General features: G+C 34.2%; 1 protein-coding gene and 1 long non-coding RNA gene across 3 annotated transcripts in view; one reads left to right on the forward strand and one right to left on the reverse strand.

The window, feature by feature from the left end:
* The window catches only part of LOC309650809 (WD repeat-containing protein 89), a 109,069-nt gene that overhangs the window by 21,886 nt on the left and 61,385 nt on the right, over positions 1-25,798 (forward strand). The window contains exons 2-3 of one of the 2 annotated variants that reach the window (XM_082442600.1): positions 6,976-7,065; positions 13,855-17,583. The exons of the other annotated variant lie outside the window; for it this stretch is intronic. Coding sequence (XP_082298726.1) covers positions 6,976-7,065; positions 13,855-14,406 — 642 coding nt within the window. The 3' untranslated portion in view covers positions 14,407-17,583. Of the gene's footprint in view, positions 1-6,975; positions 7,066-13,854; positions 17,584-25,798 lie in introns of those variants that run through there. 2 annotated transcript variants of the gene reach the window in all.
* The window catches only part of LOC309650906, a 44,362-nt gene continuing 23,382 nt past the window's right edge, over positions 4,819-25,798 (reverse strand). Inside the window, exons 2-3 of the long non-coding RNA XR_014257812.1 lie at positions 6,679-6,843; positions 4,819-4,924 (exon numbers count right to left, since the gene is read on the reverse strand). This is a non-coding gene — a long non-coding RNA (uncharacterized lncRNA). The remainder of the gene's footprint in view (positions 4,925-6,678; positions 6,844-25,798) is intronic.

The raw sequence follows: 25,798 nt of genomic DNA on the forward strand, positions 1-25,798 counted from the left end.
TTTTAAAAAAATAAATTTATTTATTTATTTTTGGCTGCGTTGGGTTTTCGTTGCTGCGTGCGGGCTTTCTCTAGTTGTGGCGAGCGGGGGCTACTCTTCATTGTGGTGCCCGGCCTTCTCATTGCGGTGGCTTCTCTTGTTGTGGAGCACAGGCTCTAGGCGTGAGGGCTTCAATAGTTGTGGCATGTGGGTTCAGTAGTTGTGGCTTGCAGGCTCTAGAGCGCAAGCTCAGTAGTTGTGGCGAACGGGCTTAGTTGCTCCGCAGCATGTGGGATCTTCCCGGACCAGGGCTCGAACCTGTGTCCCCTGCATTGGCAGGCAGATTCTTAACCACTGCACCACCAGGGAAGTCCGTCTTATAATCCTTTTTATTTCTGTAAGATCAATAGTAATGTTTCCACTTTCATTTCTGGTTTTAGTTATTTGCATCTTCTTCTTCTTTTTTTGTCAGCCAGGCTATAGATTTATTAGTCTTGTTGTTCTTTTTAAAGAAATAACTTTTAGTTGTGTTGCTTCTCTTGTTTTTCTATTCTGTATTTCATTTTTCTCTACTCTTATCATTTTATTATTTCCCTCAGTTGCTAGCTTTGCATTTAGTTTGCTCTTCTTTTTCTAGTCCTCAAGGTACAGAGTTGTGACTGATTTCTTTCTTTTTAATGTAGGGCTCCACTGCTATACACTTCCCTCTGAGTGCTGCTTTTATTGTATTACATGATTTTTAGTATGTTGTGTTTCGTTTTTATTTGTCTCTATTTTATAACTTCCCTGTGATTTCATCTTTGGCCTATGGTTATTTAAGGGTAGTTTAATTTCGGGATCTCCCTGGTGGTCCAGTGGTTAAGAATCTGTCTTCCGATGCAGGGGACACGGGTTTGGTCCCTGGTCAGGGAACTAAGATCCCACATGCCACGGGGCAGCTAAGGCTGCACCACAACTACTGAACCCTTCCGCTCTAGAGCCTGCAAGCCACAACTAGAGAGAAGCCCATGGGCTGCAACTAGAAAAGCCCCTGCACCGCAAGAAAGAGCCCTCGAGTTACAACGCGTGCCGCAACTAAGACCCAACACAGCCAAACAACAATTAAAAAAAAAAGAGTAGTTTAATTTCTACATACAGTTGATCCTCATTATTCATGGATTGCTTGTTTGTAAGTTTACCTACGCAGTAGGATTTGTTACTCGAGAATCAGTACATTCAGACCTGTGCAGAGTGGTGAAAAATTTGAGTCACCTGGTGTACATGTTCCCAGCCAAGGCTGAACAAGGCAATAAACTGCTTTCTTGTTTCAGCTGTTATACTGTAAACAAGAGTCCTTTTTGCAGTATGTTCAGTACCACGTTTGTCATGTCTTTGTGCTTTTTTTTGATGGCTTTGCTGTTTAAAATGGTCCCCAAGCTGCAGTGTTGTTTAGTGTTCCTACATACAAGAAGGCTGTGATATGCTTTACAAAGGAAATATACATGTGTGAGGTAAGATTCATTCAGGCACCAGTTATAGTTCTTTTGGCCATGAGTTCAATATTAATGCATCAACAATATAGTACATCCAGAAAAGGGAAGAGGAAATTCACTGATGTGTATGTAAGGCCACTCTGGAAATGCTGAAGTAGTATCTGTAGTGCCTGATGAAGCTATGGAAAAGATGGAAAAGTGGCTGACTTTGTGGATTCATGAGATGATAACCAATTAAAAAAAGAAAGCATAGTGGACAGCATCGTTATGAAGCTGAAAGCCAATGAAATCATGTTACCCAGAGTAAGGAAAATATTAAATTCTTCTCTTGTAGTACTGACTGGCCTGCACATTTCAAAAGACTATACGGCATGAAAAATGTTAAACTTGCAATAATCCTGAGTCAAGATCAAGAGGCTGTGGGAGAATCTTTAGATTGTCTGCTAAGTGTTATTTAGGAAAAAGGCTATGTGGAAAAGCAGGTTTTCAATGCTGATGAGACTGGCTTGTAGAACTATTTCTCCAATTCTGTCAATGTTTGCTTCAGTTATTTTGGGGCTTTGTTTGGTGCAAATGTGTTTACAATCATTATATCTTCTTAATGAATTGATCCTTTTATCAATAAATATTGTCTTTGGTAACAATTTTTTTTTTTCACACACACACACACACACACACACACACTGTATTTTATTTTTACAAGAGATAAATAGACTGACACCAAGCATTGTACATGGATGACCACAACAAAAGCAACAATGATTGCAATTTTTGGTAACAATTTTTGACCTGAAATCTGTTTTGTCTGATTTTAGTAGTGCCACATAGTTCTCTCTTTTGGTTACTGTTTGCATGAAATATGTTTTTCCATTTGTTCACATTCAACCTATTTGTGTCTTTGGATCCAAAGTGAGTCTCTTTAGGCAGCATATAGTTGGATCGTGTTTTCTTATCCATTCTACCAATCTCTGCCTTTCATTGAAGAGTTTAAACCATTTCCATCTAAATTAATTACTGATAAGGAATGACTTTTGACATTTTGCTATTTGTTTTCTGTGTGTCTTACGCGTTTTTTACTTCTAATTTCCTACATTACTGTTTTCTTTTGTGTTTGAGTTTTTTATAGCGTACCTTTTTTTTTTTTTACCTTGTTTTAAACTAGCCCACATGCTATATAGCAGACACTATGAGCACAGCTTCAGTACTACTATTCCTCCTTTTACGACCACCGAGACCAGGGTTCAAATCCAATGGGAAAGGGAACTGGAGGGTTATAACGTACCATTTTGATTCCCTTCTTATTTCCTTTTGTGTATATTTTTTAGATACTTTCTTTGTGGTTACCATGGGGATTACAATTAATAACTAGATATATTTTGAAGGTATAACTGACACTTTTAATGGATTGGATGATGGGTATGAATGAGGAAGTCAAGGTTAACAACAAGGTATTTGGCCTGAGGAATGGAACAGTGGAGAAGTCATTTATTAGGAAGGAGATAACCATAGGAATTTAAGCTGGTCAGATGTGGAGATGGCAGAGAAATCAGGAGTTCAGATTTAGTCATGTTACATTTGAGATGCCTGTTAGACATTGATCACGTAGGCAGTTGGATATAAAAGTCTGAGATTCAAGAGAGGTGTCCTGGCTAGAGATGGAAATTTGAGTCATGAACATATGGATTGTATATAAATCCTTGGGACTGGATGAGATCACTAAGGGAGTGAGTGTAGATTGGGAAATGGGCACACTAATACTAAAGAGCTGTGAATAAAGGGGGGAACTAACAAAAATGACTGAAAAGGAGTAGTCTATGTATATTTTATATATTTGTAATAGATTCTGTCATTTCTTAGGAAAGGATAATTCCACATAAATCTGTTTTCTTTCCAGCAATATCTAAATGAGGACAGTGGTCCTAAATATTAGTGGTCCTAAATTTTAGAGACAGTTTAACATAAAATAAAAAGGTAGTTATAATTTGGATATTCTTAAATATAAAATAAGTGTGCCAGGTGAATTGGTTATTATGCATAATCTTCCTCCCTGAACATGATCCCACTTTAGGAATAATGCTTTATCTAGTTTTTCTAGGTGGTTTTACTTTTTATAGTCATTACGATCTGTGATCTTTTTTATCTGCTTAAAAGATTGCTTGATAAAATACTTCTTTGCTTTGATACTGTAATTATACTGAATTCTGTTCTGTGGGGAGCGAATGTGAAAGTTATGTAGTCAGAACTGAATCAGGTCTTCCCCCAAATGTGTTTCTTTCCACAAAAACAATCTAGGGAAAATATTGTGAAGGTAGAGACTAATGGCTTAAAAAAATCAACCATCATGAAAAAAAAAGTGACTTGTTCTTTTCCCAAGTAGTCATCTTACCCCAGTGAGGTCTAAAGGTGCTCTGGAATAGGGGAAAAGCCTCCGCATCTAGCTTGTTTGCATTCCTAACTCTCCCATTTAAACACCTTGGAGTTAGTAAGACTGAATAAAGGTGGATTAAGTTAAGTTAAATTCAGTTAACTTAAAATGTTTCTTTTTGCCTACCTTCAGTCCTAGCTTTTGAGACTTAATAAATGAATTTTTCTTCTATCTATTGTGTAAGAGAATTCCCACCAATAACTTTGTACTTTTTTACTTCCTTATGGGGACTAAGTGAAAAAAGAGAAAGAAGACAGACGCATGGGAGACTTTTTTGGTGGTGGTGGTGGTTTTTACTTCTTTGCCTCTCCCTTGCTATTAACAGTTTAAAAAAAATTTAACAGAAAAATTGAAAAAACCTGAGTGCCTGCTACAGCGACAAAAGCCACTGTTATCATCTCTCACCTAGATTGTAACAGCAGCCTCCTAACTGGTCTTCCTGCTTCCACCCTTGCTCCCTTATTGTCTAATCCCATGACACTGCTGTGCTCAAAACCCTGCAATGGTTCCCCATTTGATTCCCCCCAAAATCAGATTTCTTACGGAGGGCTCTCAGGCTCTGGTTGCCATGACCTCTCTCACCTCTCCTCCTACCTGCTCTCTCTATTCCAGCCACACTAGCTTCCTTGCCAGTCGCATTTCCTCATTAAAGACTTTGCTCTACCTGATCCCACTCCCTCATATTTGTTCTTTCCTCAGATACCTGGTTGGCTAATTCTCTCACTTCCATCCAGTCTTGCCTTAAATCTCAGCTTGTCAATATAAAGCCTACACTGACTATCTTTTAATACTTTAACCTGCCCCACTCACACTCCCATACTCCTGATCCTATTTCTGTTACAGTTTTAATTATGATAGGTGTAGTTATGCTCTGGTAATGACTTAACCCTGAAAACAGCTTAACAACAAAAGCTTATTTCTCATTTGTGTTTCATATCCATTACGGGTTAGCAAACAACTCTGTTCCACTTAGAACCTCAGGGACCCAGGCTGATGGAAGTTTGCCCATCTTGTGATGCATCTCAACATGCAGCTTCCAGCGTCACATCTGTAGGGAAGAGAGAGTTCATAGAATGATTGAAAGGGGCAGAAGTCACCTTTTTCCCAGTTCATTGTCAAAACCAGTCACATGGCCCCAATCTAACTGCAAAAGGAGCACAAGGAATATTTGGTGAACATTACTGTTTCAACACCTGTTCTCTTTTTATTTCTCCATAGTACTTATCATGTTTTATTGTATAATTTGTATATTTTATATAAAATGTCATTTATATATTTACATATTGTATAATTTGCATATTTTGTGTTTATTATTTAGTGCCTTTCCTCAGCAAGAATTTAAAACTTATTCTCCTAGAAAACCTCACTACTTACAGCTTCTTGGACACAAGCATTTCTTCATTTGCTCCTGCTGTTTGTAATGCCCTCTATCTTTTTTGCCCTGTGCTCCTTTTTCCTCTAAAGAGTAAATCCTCCTTATCTTTTGGGACAATTTGAATCTTAATCTGGGAGACTCAACTAACATCCTTAAACTAAGTTAAAGGCCCATCCCTTAGACTCCCCTCTGAATTTTTATTATACTCCTATCATAGCCCTTAACCTCCTTATAGGGTTACATGTCTGTCTGCCCCATTAAGCAAGTTCCTCATGCATGTGGGAGAATGTCTGAAGAAATACATGGAGCCTAGAAAAGAAACTATGAGGATCTGAATAAGGACAGTGTAAGTAGGGTGAAGAGATGACAGAATCAAGAAATATTTAGAAAGTAAAATCAGCAAGACTTGCTTATTGGTTGAATATGAGGGATAAGGGAGAAATCAAGGATAATTCATACTTCTCATTTAGATTATGATACTTCCAAATGAAATAGGGAATATGAGAGGAGGAACAAGTCTAGGTGGTAGGATGATGAGTTGGGTTTGAGGTATAGTAGGTTTAACTCCATAAGGATCTCAAGATGGAGATATGTGCAGGGGTTGGCTAAATGGTTCTTAATCCAAGGGCATGGATAGGTCTTCAGCATGCTAAGTAGTAGTTAAAAAACAAGAAAAGGTGAGACTGCCAGTAACTACTAAGGGCAGAACCCTTAGTTAAACTAACGTTTAAGGAACAATTAGAGGAATACATGCTCTTGTGCAGAAAACACAGAAAAAAATAGGTGGTGAAAGGGGAACCACGAGAGTGTGATGCTGTAGAAATCAAGGTATTTAGACTTTCAGGAAGAAATGTGTGGGCCATGTTAAAAGCAGTAGAGAAGTCAAATCAAAACAACCGTGTACTAAATCTTGACCACTCTTCTTGCAACCTTACTTAACTCTTTCAACTCCACTTCTTATTGAACCACCTTGAATTCTTATTGAATTGAACTATCTTGGCTTCAATTTCACTGAGAAATTTGAAGTTATCAGGCACATGCCCATCCATCAATCATTTCCTCCTTCCCTTTAATATCAGGAGCTTCAAAGCCAAGTCTAATACCAGTGCCATTAATACTAAGAGTTGTCTACATTTTAAGTTTTTTCCCAATTTGTGGCTTTCTGCTCCCAGTATCCCACCAAAATTTTTTGCAATAAGGTTGCCATTTGAAATTTTAGTGGAGGGGCAAAAATGGGCAACAAATTACGTGATGCTGAATATCAAAAGGAAGATGGGGAAATGGCAAATAGCAGTCAGTCACTGATGGAAGTGAGAGGGAGGTAATGCCTCCTCCCCAAGGGAGCAATGATATTCACCTGGACCAGATTCAGGCGTTATTCCAGAGGCACTTTCATTTTGAAGCTACAGTAAAAGTATGTCTCTTACCTGTTTTTCTTCTGTAGCATACCAGTGATTGAATCTTTACTGTAGAAGCAAAAATGAGCCAATTCCCACAACGAAGATTGTAGAAACATTCCATTTGATTCATTTGTTCATTCATGTAAAAGGATTTCCTGAATGTTTGCTATGTGCCATGCTTAGGGTTAGGTGCTGGGAATACAACAGAGAGTAAAAAACACATAGTTCTTGTTCTCCTGGAGTTTTGTAGTATAGTGATTTTTTATTTGCTTGTTTATATTTAACCTAATTTATTTAACTAATTTTACTTTTTTTTCCCTTTAGTATCCTCTTATATATGGACTGATTCTTATTCCCTGCTGGTGTTCTCTAGTTTGCCTAAGTAGAATTTACATGGGCATGCACTCCATTCTGGTAAGGAAAACATTGTATTCATAGAGCTTTATTTTTTTCTAAAATCGACAGGCAATTGTATAATTTTTAATCATTTTCAAACTTACTGGAAACCTAAATGAGAAAATATAGTTAGTTACTGTAAATCTTCTTTGTTTTGCAAAAATAGAAACAGGATGCTTTGTAAAGTCTTAATGTAGTTATCACGTATTTCATACAAACAGTTCCCACAATAACCAAGTATTATACTCAGGATAACATTTCTCCCTCCTTCCAGTTTCACTTTTATTTTCTCATTCTCTTCTATGCCTTTCCTACCACTGAGTCAAAACCTACAATGTAAATACAGACACCAAGGAGCTCTACTTATAAGTGAGGACCCAGTGACTAGAAGCTAAATGAACTTAAACTGTCCTGGTGCCACTTGTATTTGAATATTAAACTCTAGTTTTCTTCTCTTTCCTGACAGTATTTTAGGGCTTACATCAGGTATTTTATTTTGAGAATGCAATTCAGTTTCAAAAGCAGCAGCACAGAGACCCTGTATATTTTCAGCCAGCCACACCTACTCGCTTCCCTTCCCCTCTATCCCACTGACATTTCCTAGTTCTGGCCTGCACCATCTCTTAACCGGATTACTGCAGCAGCTTCTTAATTAGCAGCCCCACTTCCAATAAGACACTGCTCCGAACAGTGTTTAGCCTCCTGTTGTAGTTTACTGCCCAACACACAAGTATGATGCCATACTGAATGACTTATGTTTCCTCAAATGCAAAGGGTGTTTCATATCCCAATACCATTAGGAACGCCTTAACCTCCACATGGAATGCCCTTTTCCTTTTCTTTGCCTAACGGACTATCCTCTCCTGTTCTTCACGACTCACAAAAAAACATTATCTCCTAAAGCCTCATTACCTTCCCCATCTTTCCTTTCTCAAGACTGGTTAGGTAGCCTTTCTCCCAGAGCATCTTGAACATAATTCTGGCATAGCACTTATGCTAAATTGCTATTGCTTTTTTCTTTATCTCTCATCCCCACTAGATAATAAGCAACATGAGAAAAGTAACTCTCTATCCCTTGCATTTAGTGTGGTGTCTCTTAGGACACTGTGAATGTATTATGTATTATCTTGTAGATAAAGGATCAGAAGAAAGGTGGAGAGATAGAAATGAATTCATGGAATCCAAAAGTTTATAATGGGTTATATAAAATTTTTCTTGTCCTTAACAAGTTCACATTTTTAGACTTTTGACTCATAAAAGTGTCTCATTAGCTTATCTCGTAGCTGTAGAAGTATTGGGTTTCTACTTCTTCCTCAGATTGCTTGCTTCCAGCAGCTGCCCCTTCACTAGTAAATTTCCAGAAGTCCCAAATGCTATGTTAAGAAGCAAACTATTTGTGTTTTATTTTTTATAATTATTTATATTAATGCAAATTATGAATTGGCATATAATTCTATCTTTCTGACTAATCTCTACTAATTTTATAATAGACTAAGTATCACATTTTTATATCAAATCTAATATTAGTCACAAGAAAATGTTTTCCATCTCTGTGCCATGTTACAGTTATTCCCTTCCACTACCAATTAGCAATATCGCACCTAAAAAACTAACAAAAGGTTATGCATCTATGAATGATAATATTATCCCTAGATTCATTATCATCATAAAAGAGGAATAAGAATCTTAATATACTGAATATGTAATCTCAACCATGCTGTTCTTAATAAAAAGGAAATGTATAGTGCATTGATTAAATATTCAAGCTGAGTTCAGTTCATGTTTAGATACTGGATAACATCTGTTCTTGAATCAGCTGAAGTAAAAACAATATTGATGTATTCTTTTTCATATCATGAGTCTGACAACCAAATCGTGAGTCCGATAACCCTTGGTCTTTTTTTTTGGCCACACTGTGAGGCTTGTGGGATCTTAGTTCCCAGACCAGGGATTGAACCCGGGCCCCAGCAGTGAGAACACCAAGTCCTAACCACTGGACCACCAGGGAATTCCCCAGCCCGTCTTTTAATTATTCAAAAATGATCTTGTCCCATAAAATGTCTTTATCAGTTTTATTCTGACTAGCTACTGAATTTTTATTATGTATAGCATTGCAAGTTGTTTTTCTTTTAAAAGTAAAATCACAGATGACTTGCAAGCATTGTAAATTATGTTTCTGTGTTATAAGCACAATTATTCCTAATCAATATTATATTGGTTTTATCATTTGATAATTGATATATGAAATTATAGTCCTAATGAACCCCCCCTTTTTACATTATGGATCTAATATATTCCCACAATTTTCACTTTTTCCTATATTTTAATGCTTCAGTAATTACCCGCATTTTGAACTATTTTCTTAATCATAATTTGTATCTTCACTGTTTATTGTGAAATTACTATGGAACTATAGGCAGAGTATGGCCTAGAAGTTACTAATAGGTGCTTAGATGCCATATTATCTAGGCAGATGTCTTTATTAACATTAAGAAGAAAGTTCTAATAATGTAGTCTACATAATTTATAATGAGCACTTTGTTGAGTATTTTCCATATGCTTTGTTTTTATTGTTATAACACAAAGAGCAACACAAGTTTATTTTTAACATTTGCCTACCTTCCTAAATAGATTTTCTTAATCCCCAGAAAAGTAGAGGAGTTACTACATCCATTTCTCCTCTATTTATGTATGTATGTATGTATTTATGTATTTGTTTGTTTGTTTATTTTTTTGGCGGTGCCATGCGGCATGCGGGATCTTAGTTCCCCAACCGGGATCGAACCCATTGGGAGTGCAGAGTCTTAACTTAATGGGGAAGTCCCCATTTTTCCTTTATTCATTATCAAACCTAGCTCTAAAAATTTCTTGAAACACAAGCCATTTTTAAATTACTAGATTAAGTACTTGACAAATTACTATTTTGTTTCTACATTAGTAAAATTATGAATATGTTATAATTACATTTACCCAAAATTGTACTAAAAGTTTATTTTTCTATATGTGGAAAGTCTTTTTCGAAAGGTATTATGAGATCATAAAGTAGAATGTACTTCTCAAACCCATTTTTATAACAAGACATAAAAATCAAACTAACCAAACAACAGGAAAAATCCTGAAAACATGTTATAGAGAAAGATCCAGAACAGTAAACACTAAGAGTTTTAATAGTAGTTATTTCTGGGTAATAATTACTTGTTATTGTTTATCCATATTTTCTAGTTTTTCTGTACTGAACATGTATTAAATTTGAATTTTAATTAAAGATAAAAATTTCAAAATCCATCCCTAATAATGCCTTTATAATCAAGGATTGCATTCCAATAATACATTTTGTTGTTAGAAACCCTGTTGGCATCACTGACATGTTGAATTAGAAGCAGAACACCTGAAATATGTTACAATTAAAAAAAAAACAAAGCCCTAGGAGCCAGCAGAAGTCTTGAATTCTAGCCTCAGTGAATCACCAGCCTCTCTAGTTTTATTTACTGATTGGAAGAAATGAAAAGGAGACAATTTCAAATTTAATACATAATAAATCTTTATTGAATTTATGGTATTTGATATCTTCTACCGTAAATTTGATAACCAGGAACATTCCATTCAAATGTGTAATTATTAACTTTTACGGCATATATGTTATCTATAATTAATAAGTATCTAAAATTATTTGCTAAGCTTCTTTTTGGAAAATTTCCTACTTTGAGTTCTTTATGCTACCTTTAACATCAGCTTTTCTTTATTGAATACTTTGTGCTGTAAACTTTGTTACACATTTTAATATTGTACATTAAATTGATATTACAATGATAGCCACCATGTTTATGTCCTGAATTCAATCATTCTTCCTTCTGGTTCTGTAGCATGGAAATTAAATGTGCCTTTTTATCCAGGATAATATTATAAGTAATTAATAATTCAATCAGAAAAGGAGGCAGATTTGTATAGAGACTTGTAGCAATCTAAGTTTATTGTTCATAGAGCTATAAAAGAAAAGCAGAGGACAACAAATATTGGATGTTTTATGTCATACTGAAATATACATCTAAAAATGTAATTGATGTGTTATCATATATATATATAATCATGTAAATCAGCAAGTAAAAGAAAATCCAAAGGAATAGTTGCCCTAAAGACACAAATATACATTGTATAGAAAAGGAATAGTCCATAAACATATGAAATAATGCTTAATTAATTATCAGGGAAATGCAAATTAAACATCAAGAAATACCAACAACTGATGGGATGTAAATTTCTATAAACATTTTGGAAATTTTTTATTGTCTTGTAAAATTGAACATGCACATATACTATGATTCTGCCATTACATTCCTAGGCATATGTCCTGGAGAAACTTTCATAGACCCATACAGGGAACATAAAAAGAAAGAACATAGAGGCATTGTTTATAATGCTGGTTGGTTTAAGAATATATACCAATTAAGAAAGCATTCAAGCTCAACCATAACCAATGAACTAATCCAAAAGCTGAAAACGTCCTAAGTGACCATCAGTGGGAAAATAGTTAAATTGTATAACCACACAATAAAATATTATATAGTTGTGGCAGTGAATGACCTATAACTAACTACATATGATGAATGAATCTTAAAAACTTAATGTTAAGTGTAAAAAGCAAATCAAAGGAGACTGCATACTGCCTAACATTTTTATAAAGCTCAGAAAGAAGCAAAACTAGGTAATGTTTTATTTGGAGATATGTAATAAAACAGTTGTTAAAAGCAGGTATTTATTCAGCTAATACTCAGGCTTATGCAGAGTGATAGAACTAGGAAACAGCATACCAATAGATTCAAAGTACTGGTAATATTATAGTTCTTTTTTGGGGCAGTGATTTCATAGATACTCTTTTTGTAATTTCACATGTACTTTACGTATCTTATTCTATGTACTAACTATTACATAATAAAAATCTTAGGACAGAAAAACGTTAAGCAACTACTCTGTTGCTTAACTGTATTGAATGCTGTTGAGAAGTAACCATTGTTTTGGGCAGCATAAAGGTCACTAGTATCCATGAAAAGAGTGGTTTCAATGCAGTGATGAGTTTAGAAAAAAATAGGAAGTGAGAAAGTGGAGGCAGTGAATATAAGCAACTCTTCTGATAAATTTTTCAGGGATACTAGATCCCAGGATTTCGTTTTGTTTGTTTTAAGGTGGAAATTCTGAAACAGTTTTGTTCATGTCAGGAATGATTCAGAAAGGAAAGTTCTTTTAATAATAGTGTTATTTCCTCCAATAAACCATCTTCTATTTTTTACCCGGTTGTTTGTACCTAAAAGTAGGAGTCATTTTTGATCCCTTTTTCTTTTGCTTCTCTCTTACATTCAGATCATCACCAAGCTGAAGTTCGTCACCTCTAATTTTAAAATATTTTACTAAATCCATCTATGTACATCTCTTTATATGGACCATATCTAGAGTGAACCACTACAGTAGCCTCCCACTAGTGTCTCCTGTCTTCCATACTTTACCCCTATAATATATTCTCTACACAGCAGATGGAGTGTTCTTCTATAAATATCCATCAGATTTTATTACACTCCTACTTGGGAATCTTTCAGGCTCCCTATCACTTTTGAAATAAAATCTGAACTTCTTACCTAGCCTACAGGGGCTCTCTCTACATGATTTGACATGTGCCTGTCTCTTGGATCTCATATCACATCACTCTTCTCACTATTTGAGCCACACGGAATTTCTCTCAGTTCCTTGAACTCACTAGGTTCTTTTCTGCCTCAAGGCCTTGGCACTTGGTATTCCCTCTACCTGGGACACTTCTCCTTAGATCTAAAGATAGGGCTGACTCTTTTTTGGAATCAGATTTCTGCTCAAGGGTCACCTCCTCAGACAGGTTTCCCTAATCACTCTAATAGGGTCTTTCATCTTTCTATCCCATTGTCTTGTTTTAATTTCTTTATAACAATCTGAAATTGTAATATTTATCTATTTTTTACTCACATGGTTATTGTCAGTCATCCCCACTAAAATGTAGGCTCTATGGCAGTAGGAATCTTTTCATTTATTAAGCAGTGTATCCTCAGCCCCTAAAATAGTGTCAGGCACATGTAGGTACCCAATAAGTATTTGTTCAGTGAATAAATGAATGAATGGGAAAAGGAAAAGTAGGCTTTGTATCCTCTTTAGTCATGGAAATAATTATGTATTTAAATGTGTGATTATTATAGTAAATGCATGAAGATGAAGTCTTTGAAAAATAAGTACAGTTGATCCTTGGACAACGTGGAGGTCAGCACAATCAAAAATCCACCTATAATTACAGAGTGCCCTTCATAAACTTGGTTCCTCTGTATCTGCAGTTCCTTTGTATCAGGGGTTCTGCATCCTCAGATTCAACCAACTGGGGATCATGTAGTACTGTACTACTGTTTCCTATTGAAAAAAATCAGCCGTTAAGTGGATCCACACAATTCAAACTCATGTTGTTTAAGGGTCAGCTGTATATTGTTTTTCCCAGAAATCACAACTACGTACGTTAAGCATAGTTTATTGTTCATTTGAATATACATTTGTGTATAGCATATATGTATTAATTTGTAAAAGGGCAGAACTATAAAAGTATAATCATTTTATTATCATCAATGAATCTTTTTAGTATTATTAAAACAGCTTTTAGTACCTATTATATAAAGTTTACTTTAAGAATGTGGCATATTTAAAAAATGTACATTTATTAACATTGAAATGTGAAATATATATATATATTTCCTTAAATGCCAAAAAATTATTATACTAAACAACTCTACCTTCTTCTTTTCTCAGGATGTTATTGCTGGATTCGTATATACCATTTTAATCTTAGCTATCTTCTATCCATTTGTGGACCTGATTGACAACTTCAACCAAACTCACAAATATGCTCCATTAATCATCATCGGGCTTCATTTAGCCTTGGGGATCTTTTCTTTCACTCTAGACACTTGGAGTACATCCCGGGGAGACACAGCTGAGATTCTAGGAAGTGGTGCTGGGATTGCATGTGGATCTCATTTTACCTATAAAATGGGTCTAATATTAGATCCTCCTCTGGATATATTACCTTTACCTAGGCACCCCATTTCAGTGACTCTGTTTGGAAAAGCCATATTGCGGATTCTCGTAGGGATGTTGTTTGTACTAGTAGTCAGAGATATAATGAAAAGAATCACTATTCCTTTAGCCTGTAAAATCTTCAATATACCGTGTGATGATGTTCGAAAAGCAAGACAGCACATGGAAGTTGAACTTCCTTATCGGTATCTTACCTATGGAATGGTTGGTTTCTCTATCACATTTTTTGTTCCTTACGTATTTTTCTTTATTGGTATCTCTTGATGGAGAAATATGATTTACAATAAGAAAGGAGGGTATCAGTTACTGATATCTAAAACCATATTCTAGTTAAAAGCCAAATCAGAGTTAGGCTTTTGCAGGAATTTAACTTAAATAATTATTTAAGTAAATTCATAAGAGTCAGGGCATTTTATCATTGCACATCCAGTTATTGTTTTAGGTGAGCTGAGCTATTTCAACATTGAGAAAATGATAAGTATCCATTTGGAATGTTCATGTAATATTTGGAGAGTTTTGTGCTGTTATGGATTCAAGTTATATATAATATATATTAAGGAACATAATATACAATTATGTATCTAATATATGTTATATATAAAATAATATACCTAAGTTTTTTTTTAAACCATGGGGGTGTATTATAAAATCAATAATAATATGCAAACAGTTGTGCCTGTGTATTTGGACTTAATACAGGTATGTTGTTATTAACAGATATATTTAATGTTTATTTACTATGGGAGCCATTTCCTGATCAAATTGCATAATTACTAGACCAGAATTCGTATGCTACCACATATTGATTTACTGCCTCTTTTTATACTGCCATCACCTTTCATGTTACTCATGATGTTGAACATAGGAGGCATTTTTAATGGACCAAATTTTCAGAAAAATTAGTTTTTGGATTCCTTTTTTTGTTTCCCAGTTCTGTACACTGTGTTGAATGTACTTTATTTGCACTTGTTCTGGACATTAGTTTAATAATTCAGGTACTGAATTTTATTGCTTGCTAATTGTGCCTTTCTGTTGCTGAATTAAGAAATGCCATGTATACTGTGATATAAAAATAAGACTAACTTTATCTTAAGTTACATATAATCAGACAAATATTTTAAAAAATATCTGTCAAGCTAACAGGGCTAGCAGTAAACCACCTTCAGTTCTTTAGCCTTTGTTTAGAAAGAAATGTGGAATGGACTAAACTTTCTCACTAATTTATTGGGAACCTAAATGGATAAATATTTCCATTTTTGTAGGTATTTTTCTGTGCATTGTAAGTTATAGGGACAAGATATATTTTTTGTACATTGTCTTGATCGTTTATACTACAGGTAGATATTTCCAATGAATGGAACTGTAATTGAACTTTATAGATGGGACAATGCACGTTTCATATGTAAACAAACCATGTTTCTAAATTATTTGGAAATGATTGGGTTTAGCAGTGTTAACTTTTAATACCATTTATTAGCTACTACGGTAAATTATAAAATTTTAAAGTATCAGTATTTTAGGCCCTATTTTTTTTTTCAGATTTTTTATTATTTCCATGGTGGAATATTTGAGTATAAATATTAAACTATTCTTTATTCTGTTCGTGCCTTTATATTTTGAAGTGTACTTGTAATTAGGTTAACATTAAGTTTATTAAGTTTATTTGTAGTAAGTTTTTCATAAAGAAGAGAATTAACTTTCCATGTAAATGAGCATCAGGTATGGAATTACTGACTTAGTGCAATATCTGTCTGATTATCCAGAGGTATCAACTTAAGATGTTTCTATTTTGGGCAGCAAAACTATTTGAGCTCATATTTTTATAATTCTGATTGAGAATTTAGGGACATGGTAATTTTTGCCAATAGTGAATCTGATAATTGTAAGTAAAGCAACTAAATTTTCGACATTTACCTATTAACAGAAAACCAAGGCACTTAGGAACATATCGGTACGTTGGAAAATGTGCAAAGAACTTTTCTTTCAAAATGTGTTCACTGAATCAAATTTTAGGGACTATTTCCCATAATTTGAGTATATGCCGTCTTATTAATTTTTATATCTAGCTTAAAAGGTATTTGAAAATATTCCATTTCTTTGTGATTTATTATTTTCTGTCCTATGATAGTTCCATGCTAAATGTATTTTAAAATAAAAGCCAAATTCAAGATTGGAGGGTGTTTTGTTTGCCTTCTATGCATTTGTTTCTGTATTGTCTGGTAGAGATTTGTAAAATATATCTAGTATTTTCATTCTAGCAGTCTTTTCCTGTGAAGCATTTTATTCAATATAAGTACTGTTTTTAGAAATAGAAGACATTGAAGAAATTCTTTAAGGTTCAAACTGCTTTGGGCTCTATATATGATCATTCTGACACTGTACTTTTAGTGAAAAGTTTCATAACTTTATTTTTAAAACTTATGCATAAAACATGTTTCAGTAAAATCCACGACTAAGTATTGTAGGTAGTTGACTGTTAATCCATTAATTCAGGAATTAATCATAATACAAGGAACAGGTACTTTTACAAGCAAAATAAACATATGGACATTTCATTTTGTAATTATAAAGTGCCATGACATGTGAACTGCAAAAACTAGGGCTTCCCGAAAGTCATTATAAGACCTAATATAAAGCAATGCTACTATAGTAGACTTATGTAATTTAATTTTATCTACTAGCTTTCTTTACAAGTAATGTTTATTAAATGTGTCTTTCAAAGACAACATAAAAATTAATTCAGTGATATGAGTATAATTTAAAGGCAGATTTTCATAAAATGTTTGATAAAGATGAGTAATGTTAAAATGTTTTTATTTTGAGTAAAGTTGTATATAATCACACAATTTTATACGGCAAAGATTTTTTATTGCCAAAGCAATTTCATTCTTGTTAATGAAGAATGTTTACTCTAGATTTAAAACCAAACTGTTTAATCTGGACATCAATAAGGCCCAGTTTTTAAAATGCAACTTTATAGCTGAATTAGTTTTTCTGAAGGGAGTTTTTGTTGCTTGCTGTGGAGATTATTTTGAGAAAGGGAAGAGGCAATAGTTTGAGAAAGTAATTTTGATGTAGTGGATGTTACTATGCTATTATTTTGTCAAATTTTGGTCGTGTTCGTCCAGTTTTTGCTGTTATATACATAAGTTAAAAAGAAAACTTTTAAACTTGAATGTTAAATAACTTTTACACTTGGATTTTCATGGTGGTTACATAGGCTATAAATAGCACAATAAAAATAAGTTTTAACATGCTAATTACAAAGGACATTTTAGAAAGCTCTTCATTTTTAAGCACACCAGACCACTACAAATCTTTATAAACAAAGCATGCCATGCCTTCCTTGTGAGACACACAGGAGGGAAAATTCAAAGAAAAATAAGTATTTTTTTAAAATAAAAATGTTTACAGAAATAAACACTAGCTTTTTAACCTCAACTATCTGGTATCTGCTAATTTGTCCTTCTTTTTTCCTTTCATCATGCTTAGTCTTGGTGCACTTTCCATGGATGTCTAAAAAGCCTAGCTCCTAGTACTGTAAGCAACAGGATATGACAGAAATCTAAAGTGTGTTTTTAAAGGGTATTTTCCTGTCATTTTCTAAAAGCCAAGTGAATTTTAAAATAGCTTTATGACCTATACTAACAGCTTGTATCATGATGTCTACAACATCATTGGGTCTATTTCAACCTTAAATGTCATAAAGTCCATTATCTCAGGTTTTAAAAGTTCATACACTTACCTATTATGCTGTTTGCAATATTTGTTTGATTTAATACATATTTTTAAAGTTTCCTTTGTTACATAATGACATTTTCTTATGAGATGTAAAATGGATTCTCTTATTAAAAAATAGTTACTACAGTAATATTACCCCTTCAGATTTGAGGTTTGTCCCTTGTCCTAAATTAGGGGTTCTCATAATTGAAATCCATTGTAGCACATATCACAACCTGTAATTATTTATGTATTATTTTCTTAAATTTTCTATCTTCATCTCCATGATGTAAGCTCTATGAGGAAAAGTGGCTTGTGCCTCTATTTACTTCTGGATCCCTGGGACAGAGCACGCATAATAATATATATTGGATGACTACCCAGTCTCTAGACAGGCTTCAGTATGTGTGTTTATCTGGGTGAAAAATTCTACAATTTTCATCAGCTTCTTAGAGAGACCGGTGATCTAAAAAAGTTTAAAATTATGTAATAGTCTACATTTTACTTCTTGTTCTAGCTGTTTTAAAGGTTTAGGTTGTAAGTAAATGCATCCAATTCATCTAGTAAAAATTTTGTCACTTTTCATGCAAATATTTAAAGGATAATCATTTAGATTCTTGAAATGTTTTACATGTAATTACTATAATACCCCATTGTATAGAATGTGATTTGTATCCAAATAAGTTATAAGATGTTATTTTCTTTGGAATTAAAATAAAATCTGAGAAGAAAATATTCTGCATATATGGGGATATAACTATAGTTTCTAGTAATAAGCTATATAAATATGTTCTTGAGAATATTACTTTGTACAGTTTGATCTTTAATCTTTCACATAACCAACTACTTCACAATCTGTAATTTTTATAATTAAAGTGATATTTATAATTAAAATGTAGATGAGATATAGTCAGGGCTTAAATATCAATTTTTTTACTTAAGCACAAAGACTCCCCTGGATTCCAAATGTCTCCAGGCCCAGACTTACGGAACTCAACTGGGGTTGGTGACAATAAAGTGGATTCTAATTCCCCTAATATTTAAAGTTCCCCCAGTGTCCGCCTCCCTGCTTTTATCTGGGCTGACTTAAGGGATAAAATTCACCAAACTCATTTTAATGGTGGTGTTACTTTTGCTAATTTCTGATTGAAATGCTGTGATGACAAACTTGAAAAAGTAAAAGAAAAAAAAGTAGTCCCTCAACATTTCCACTCTGCAAAATGTTTCAAATAGCTGTATAAAATAAATATTTTAAAAATATTTCTTTCTCTTGGCAGTATATTCCCAAAATCTTATTTAAATTATTCATGGACACAAGCTGTAAATTTTTTAAATTAACATATAACTTAATTTATAAATATCATTAATTAATTACAAACCCAAACATGACATTTATGTCTGAAATATTTTTCTTCCTTTTCTAAAAATAAGTTGTCTACATTTTCCAACTATGTTATATATGTTAAGGGTAATCATAGATTTACAAAACACTTTATTTTTTTAATCTATTTTTTATTGAAGTATAGTTGAATTACAATGTTGTGTTAATTGCTGTACAGCAAAGTGACTCAGTTTTATATATATATATATATATATATATATATATATATATATATATATATATATATATATACACACACATACACATACATACACATTCTTTTTCATATTCTTTTCCATTATGGTTTATCACAGGGTACTGAATATAGTTCCCTGTGCTATACAGTAGAACCTTATTGTTTATCCATTTTATATATACCAATTTGCACTGCTAATCCCAAACTCCCACTCCTACCCTCTCCCACCCCCCTCCCCCTTGGCAACCACCAATCTATTCAAATGTCCCTGATTTTGTTTCTGTTTCATAGATAGGTTCATTTGTGTCATATTTTAGACTCCACATATAAGTGATACATGGTATTTGTCTTTGTCTTTCTGACTTCACTTAGTATGATAATCTCTAGTTGCATCCATGTTGCTGCAAATGGCATTATTTTGTTCTCTTTTTTATGGCTGAATAGTATTCTATTGTATATATGTACCACATCGTCTTTATCCATTCATCTGTCAATGGGCATTTAGGTGGTTTCCATGTCTTGGCTATTGTGAATAGTACTGCTATGAACATAGGGGTGCATGTATCTCTTTGAATCATAGTTTTGTCTGGCTAATATGCCCAGGAGTCGGATTGCTGGGTCATATGGTAAGAATTACAAAATACTTTAGATGTATCTGGCATCTTAGAGCTCATATATGGCAATTTCTTACCAAGTGCATAAATCTATTCTATAATATTAGCAGATAATCACGTGCAGTCTTCTTAAATACTTAGGCAGACTGTAACTTTATGATGCATTATTGAAATAAATGAATGAATGAAATAAGTGAAATAAAATTTCAATGGGCTAAGAGCAGTGTGGTGAGACAGAGGATACATTTTAGGTAGAAGTAATCGGATGAACCAAAACATGGAAATGGGATGTATTAGACCTGTTTGGCAAACAAATGGATTGCAGTTTGTCTGGAGCATCAAGGTACCTGGAAGGGAATGGTAGAATGTAAAGCTGAGAAGTTTGTTAAATTGTTCAGTAAACAATGGTAATAGTGGATGTTGCCTTTCTTTACCAGTAGAAGAGCTGCACTATTTATTGCTTGTGGATGAAATTACACCCAACTTGAAGGTCATCAAAACTATTGTTTGGGGCTTCCCTGGTGGCACAGTGGTTGAGAATCTGCCTGCCAATGCAGGGGACACGGGTTCGAGCCCTGGTCTGGGAAGATCCCACATGCCACGGAGCAACTGGGCCCGTGAGCCACAATTACTGAGCCTGCGCGTCTGGAGCCTGTGCTCTGCAACAAGAGAGGCCGCGATAGTGAGAGGCCCGCGCACCGCGATGAAGAGTGGCCCCCGCTCGCCGCAACTAGAGAAAGCCCTCGCACAGAAACGAAGACCCAACACAGCCATAAATAAATAAATAAAGTTTTTTAAAAAAAAGTTATATTCTGAAGAAACGTAAAAAAGAGAAAATAACAACAACAGAAGGGTGTTAACAAGTAGCTAATAAAATGAAAGACACTAAGTAGGACAGAAGCATTAAAAAAAAAAGTTTAAAAAAAAACAAAAAAAACTATTGTTTGTTCAATAAATAAGGATATATTTTTAATCTGTGATAACGGAAGAGAGTTGTGTGTTTAGCTTTAAGTCTTGTTTACTTATTGAGAAGAGAAGTAAGGCAATTTTTTATTATTAATCCTGGATTTTATATGAAGAAGCCCAAGGCCTTGAACTTTGGTGACATGAGATCATGACTGCTACAGTTGCAGTTATTTAGAGGAGTCCCAAGTGACTTAGGAGAACTTTGAATGTGAAGTTATACTCCCCCAACCTTCCACCCTCACTAGGGGGTTGTAAAGCAAATAATGGCACACCAAGAACCCCGCAAACAACCCTAAGGAATGCAGCATGAGGACTGCAGAGTTTGCAGGCCTTCATGTGTTCCACAACAAGGACTCCCTCCCAGGGGATGCACTGGGATTTCGAGACATGCTCTGGGAGTAATGTTGGTGTTCTTCAATTTATCTCCTATCCCACCATACTTGAGACTGAACTTTCTTCTTTGGTTTGAAGTCAGAACCTATCACACATCTGATCAACCCCAACTGCTTGAGACATGGATTGTGGGGTGAGTGTAGGAAGGATGTTTGCTAGTAGAATCACAGAGACACCATAAATATGTTCTATATATGTCAGGTAATCCACAATACACCCATGAGCACCTGATTTTTCTGATTCAACATTATTGTTCAGGAGGGCTCTTAGCTTCCTCGTTAGAAGTGTGTATGTGTGTCTATTACCTATTTTAAAAGGACATAATAACTATATTGTCTTATATTTACCTTCCAGTTAGCCCTCAAACATGTTACTAGACAGTGCAGACCTGCAAGTACAGCCATTCCATATCATTCACTTGAAACTCTCATTCAAAGAACCCTTTGGCGACTTTTCCATGAGATGGTTTTGTAAGTAGAACAGAAAGATCACAGAATTTTGTTTTGGGGGACTTTAAGGTGTTCCATGTCATAATATGTTACATTCTTATTCTTGCCCTTGCAAGTCTATCATAAAGCTGACTTCAGATTCCCAGCTTGCAAGCAGTGGTTTCTCTCAAATCCTGACCCTGATAAAGAACTCTTCATTTTTTACAGAACTCTTGTTCATCCTTGTGAAAATTTTTGTGTATGAATTCCAGTCTGCATGAAGATGCTGGTCAAACTGGTATTGACTTTTATGTTCCCATTCTGTGTCTGTTTTCTCCAGTAAATAAGACAAAACAAGTATGTTGAATAGAAGAAACAGACTCAAGCCAGTACGTTACAGATGATGTCAGAAGAGCAGAATTTTTGTTTTGACTTTGTTTTGTGTTTGACTATAATTTGCTGTATACCTTTAGGCACTAGCTCCGTCTTCGTGAAACACCATGTCCTCACATATAAAATGAAGACGTTGGACTTGATGTTCTCTAAGATCCCTTTCAACACTAAAATTTAATAAACTGTACTAGACGAAGCATGCAAAAACAAAGGGAATATTTCTATTGGTTTTATGAGGATACTGAAATTTAACAGAAAAAATTTTACTCCTTTTTCACTGAGGGAATAGAGTCGAAGGAGCCTATCTTGTCCTGTCCGTAAAAGGTTTGTAGACACCCATCTAAGAAAGTTTCAAGTTTCTCCAAAGAGAAACAATGAGTTAATAGCTTTAGAAGGGTCATAATAGGAGGTTATAAGTCTCGGTCATAATTCTTGTTTGAATCACAAGGTTTAAAGTGACCACTAGGCATTACCTAATCCAGCCTACTATCAAAATAGCTCTGAACTGTAATCCCTAAACAGATGGTTCTTTAAAAAATAAAGGGAGGGGGGCAAGGACAGGGTAGATGCCAAAGACCTCAGTAATTCTATAATTCATTCAACAAATCTTGCTAGCTATGGAGATGAACATGTAAATGAAAAAGAGAGAGAGAAAGAGAAAGAAGAAAATTCCCTTTGGGAATCTCAATCAGAACTAAAAGAAAAAACAGAGAAGAGAATGCTTGACAAAGAATGTAAAACTACCTCATTACAAGCATAAATCTCATATGAACATTGAAAATTCATGTTGTATTTTAGAAAATAAGACCCTTGTAATAAATTCAAGACATTTAAAAATTGCAGAGCACATTATCAAGTTATATTTTTTAAAAATAAAATAAGCAGAACATAAAATCACTACCTTTGTTCATTAGAACATTTCTAAAATTTCAACAGTGCTCATTGCAGTAAGGCATTTAAAAAATGTTTCAAAAGTTCTGTTAGAAAACATGAGATTATTGAATGTCAGTCAGCTGTTTTCTTACAGTGAAATTTTTTCACAGAAATGAGAAGTTAACTTGCCACAAAAAATTACATGAGATATATATGGATACATTGGTGGTGTAAAAAAATTCAAATACAAGAAAAGCAGAAGTCCTATTTGACCATTATAACAATTGCATTCTCCTCCCAGAAGTAACCAGTGTTGCCATTTGGAGGGGTTTTTTTTTCTTTTGTATATATATACTCACACATGTTGAAATACATAATTGTGTTTTATAAAAGTTGGGTTTTCTAAACAAAAGCAGGATGTTGTACATATTGTTCTGCAAATTGCTCCCCTCTTTTTTTTTTTTTCCAATTAATGATATATATTGGAGTTCATAGAGAATTTCTCTCCTGGAGTTATCTTTTTTATCCTGAAACATGGAGTTTTTCCCTATCTACTAAATTGCTGCCAAGAGCACACAAACATGGTCTGCCTCATGTCTCTGTTCTCAGCTTCTTGCGAATTGTCTGTATATTGTCTCCACTTCCTCACCACCCATTCCCTGTTTTATTTGAGAATTTATAACAATTACAGAAAAGTGAAAAGAATATAATAAATATCTATATTCCCATTACCTAGAATGAACTACCCTTGGTATTTTGTCATATTTGCTTCCAGTCTATTGTATTTTACTTTTTAAAATTGAGATATAATTGACAAATAACATTATATTAGTTTTGAGTGTACACATGATTTGATATATGTATATATTATGAAATGATCACCATAATATGCCTAGTTAACATCCATCACTACACATAGTTACAATTCTTTTCTTATGATAATATCTTTTAAGATTTACTGTCTTAGCAACTTTCAAGTATATAATACAGTATTATTAACCATAGTCACCATACTGTATGTTACATCCCCATGACTTATTTATTTTATAACTGGAAGTTTGTACCTTTTGGCCACCTTCACCCATTTTGCCCCCTCTTCTCCCCCCACCTCTGGCAACCACCAATCTATTCTCTGTATCCATGAGTTTGTATTTTTGTTTTTTAGATTCCACATATAAATGAGATCGTATGGTATTCATCTTTCTCTGTCTGACTTATTTCACTTAGCGTAATGCCTTTAAGCTCCATCCATGTTGTCGCAAATGCAAGATTTCATTCTTTTATATGGCTAAATAATATTCCATTGTGTGTGTACATACGTGTATTTATTTTCTTTATCCATTCATCCATTGATGGGCTTTTAGGTTGCTTCATGTCTTAACTATTATCAGTAATGCTACAATGAACATGGGGGTGCAGATACCTTTTCAAGTTAGTGTTTTTGCCTTCTTCGGGGAAATACCCAGAAGTAAAATTGCTGGATCATACAGTAGTCCTTTTTAAAATTCTTGAGCAACTAACATACTGTTTTCTATAGTGGCTACACCAATTTACAGTGCCACCAACAGTGTACAGGATTCCCTTTTCTGCATATCTTTATTTGTCTTTTTGATAATAGCCATTCTAACAGGTGTGAGACGATATCTCATTGTGCTTTTGATTTGCATTTCCCTGATGATTAGCGATTTAGTTTATTTTTAAAAAGAAGTAAAACGTTACAGAAGCATCTTTTCATCATTGCCCTATTCCCATCTCCTCTAACGATTTGCAGAGGCAATTGTTATGAGTCCTTCCAGTCCATTGTTTACTTTTACGCACATATTTGTATATCCATAACCACTGTACAATATTTTATGTGTTCTTTTAAATATACATCAATGGTATCATTCAACAATTGCTTTTCTTTGATTCAGCATTATGTTTTTGAGATATATCCCTGTTTATAATTTATAGATCTAATTCATTTGTTATCTAATGTATAGTATTTCATTATATAATTATACCACAATTTATTTATTCCTCTAGAAGGGACAGTTAAATTATCAATATGGTTCATTAAAAAATGTTTTAGTTTCACAGTAAAATTGAGCAAAAAGTATAGAGGTTTCTCACATTCCCCCACCTCTCCTCTCCCCAAACCTTACATAGCCTCTACCACCATCAACATCCTGCACCTGTGCTGTGCATTTGTTACAATAGCTGAACCAACACTGACGCATCATTATTAATCAAAACCCATAGTTTACATTAGAGTTCACTCTTTGTGTTGTATACTCTATGGGCTTGACAAATATATAATGACGTGTATCCACAATTATAGCATCATACATAATAATTTCAATGCCCTAAAAATCCCCTTGCTCTACCTATGCCTCCCTCCTTCCCCCTAAGGCCCTGGCAACCACTGATCTTTTCACTGTCTCCACAGTTTTGCCCTTTCCAGAATGTCATATGGTTGGAATCATACAGTAATAGCCTTTTCAGATTGGCTTCTTTCACATATTAATATGCAATTTTATATTAAAATAACATGCTTTGATGTACAACACAAAGAGTGAGCCCTAATGTAAACTATGGACTTTAGTTAATAATAATGTATCAATGTTGGCTCCTCAATTGTAACAAATATCACACTAATGCAAAAATTAATAGGGGGGGTTGGGGAGGGGATTAGGGGGCATATCTTTATTTT

The sequence above is a fragment of the Balaenoptera physalus genome, assembly GCF_965194825.1.
Source record: "Balaenoptera physalus genome assembly, chromosome: 2".
Classification (NCBI taxonomy): Eukaryota; Metazoa; Chordata; class Mammalia; order Artiodactyla; family Balaenopteridae; genus Balaenoptera; species Balaenoptera physalus.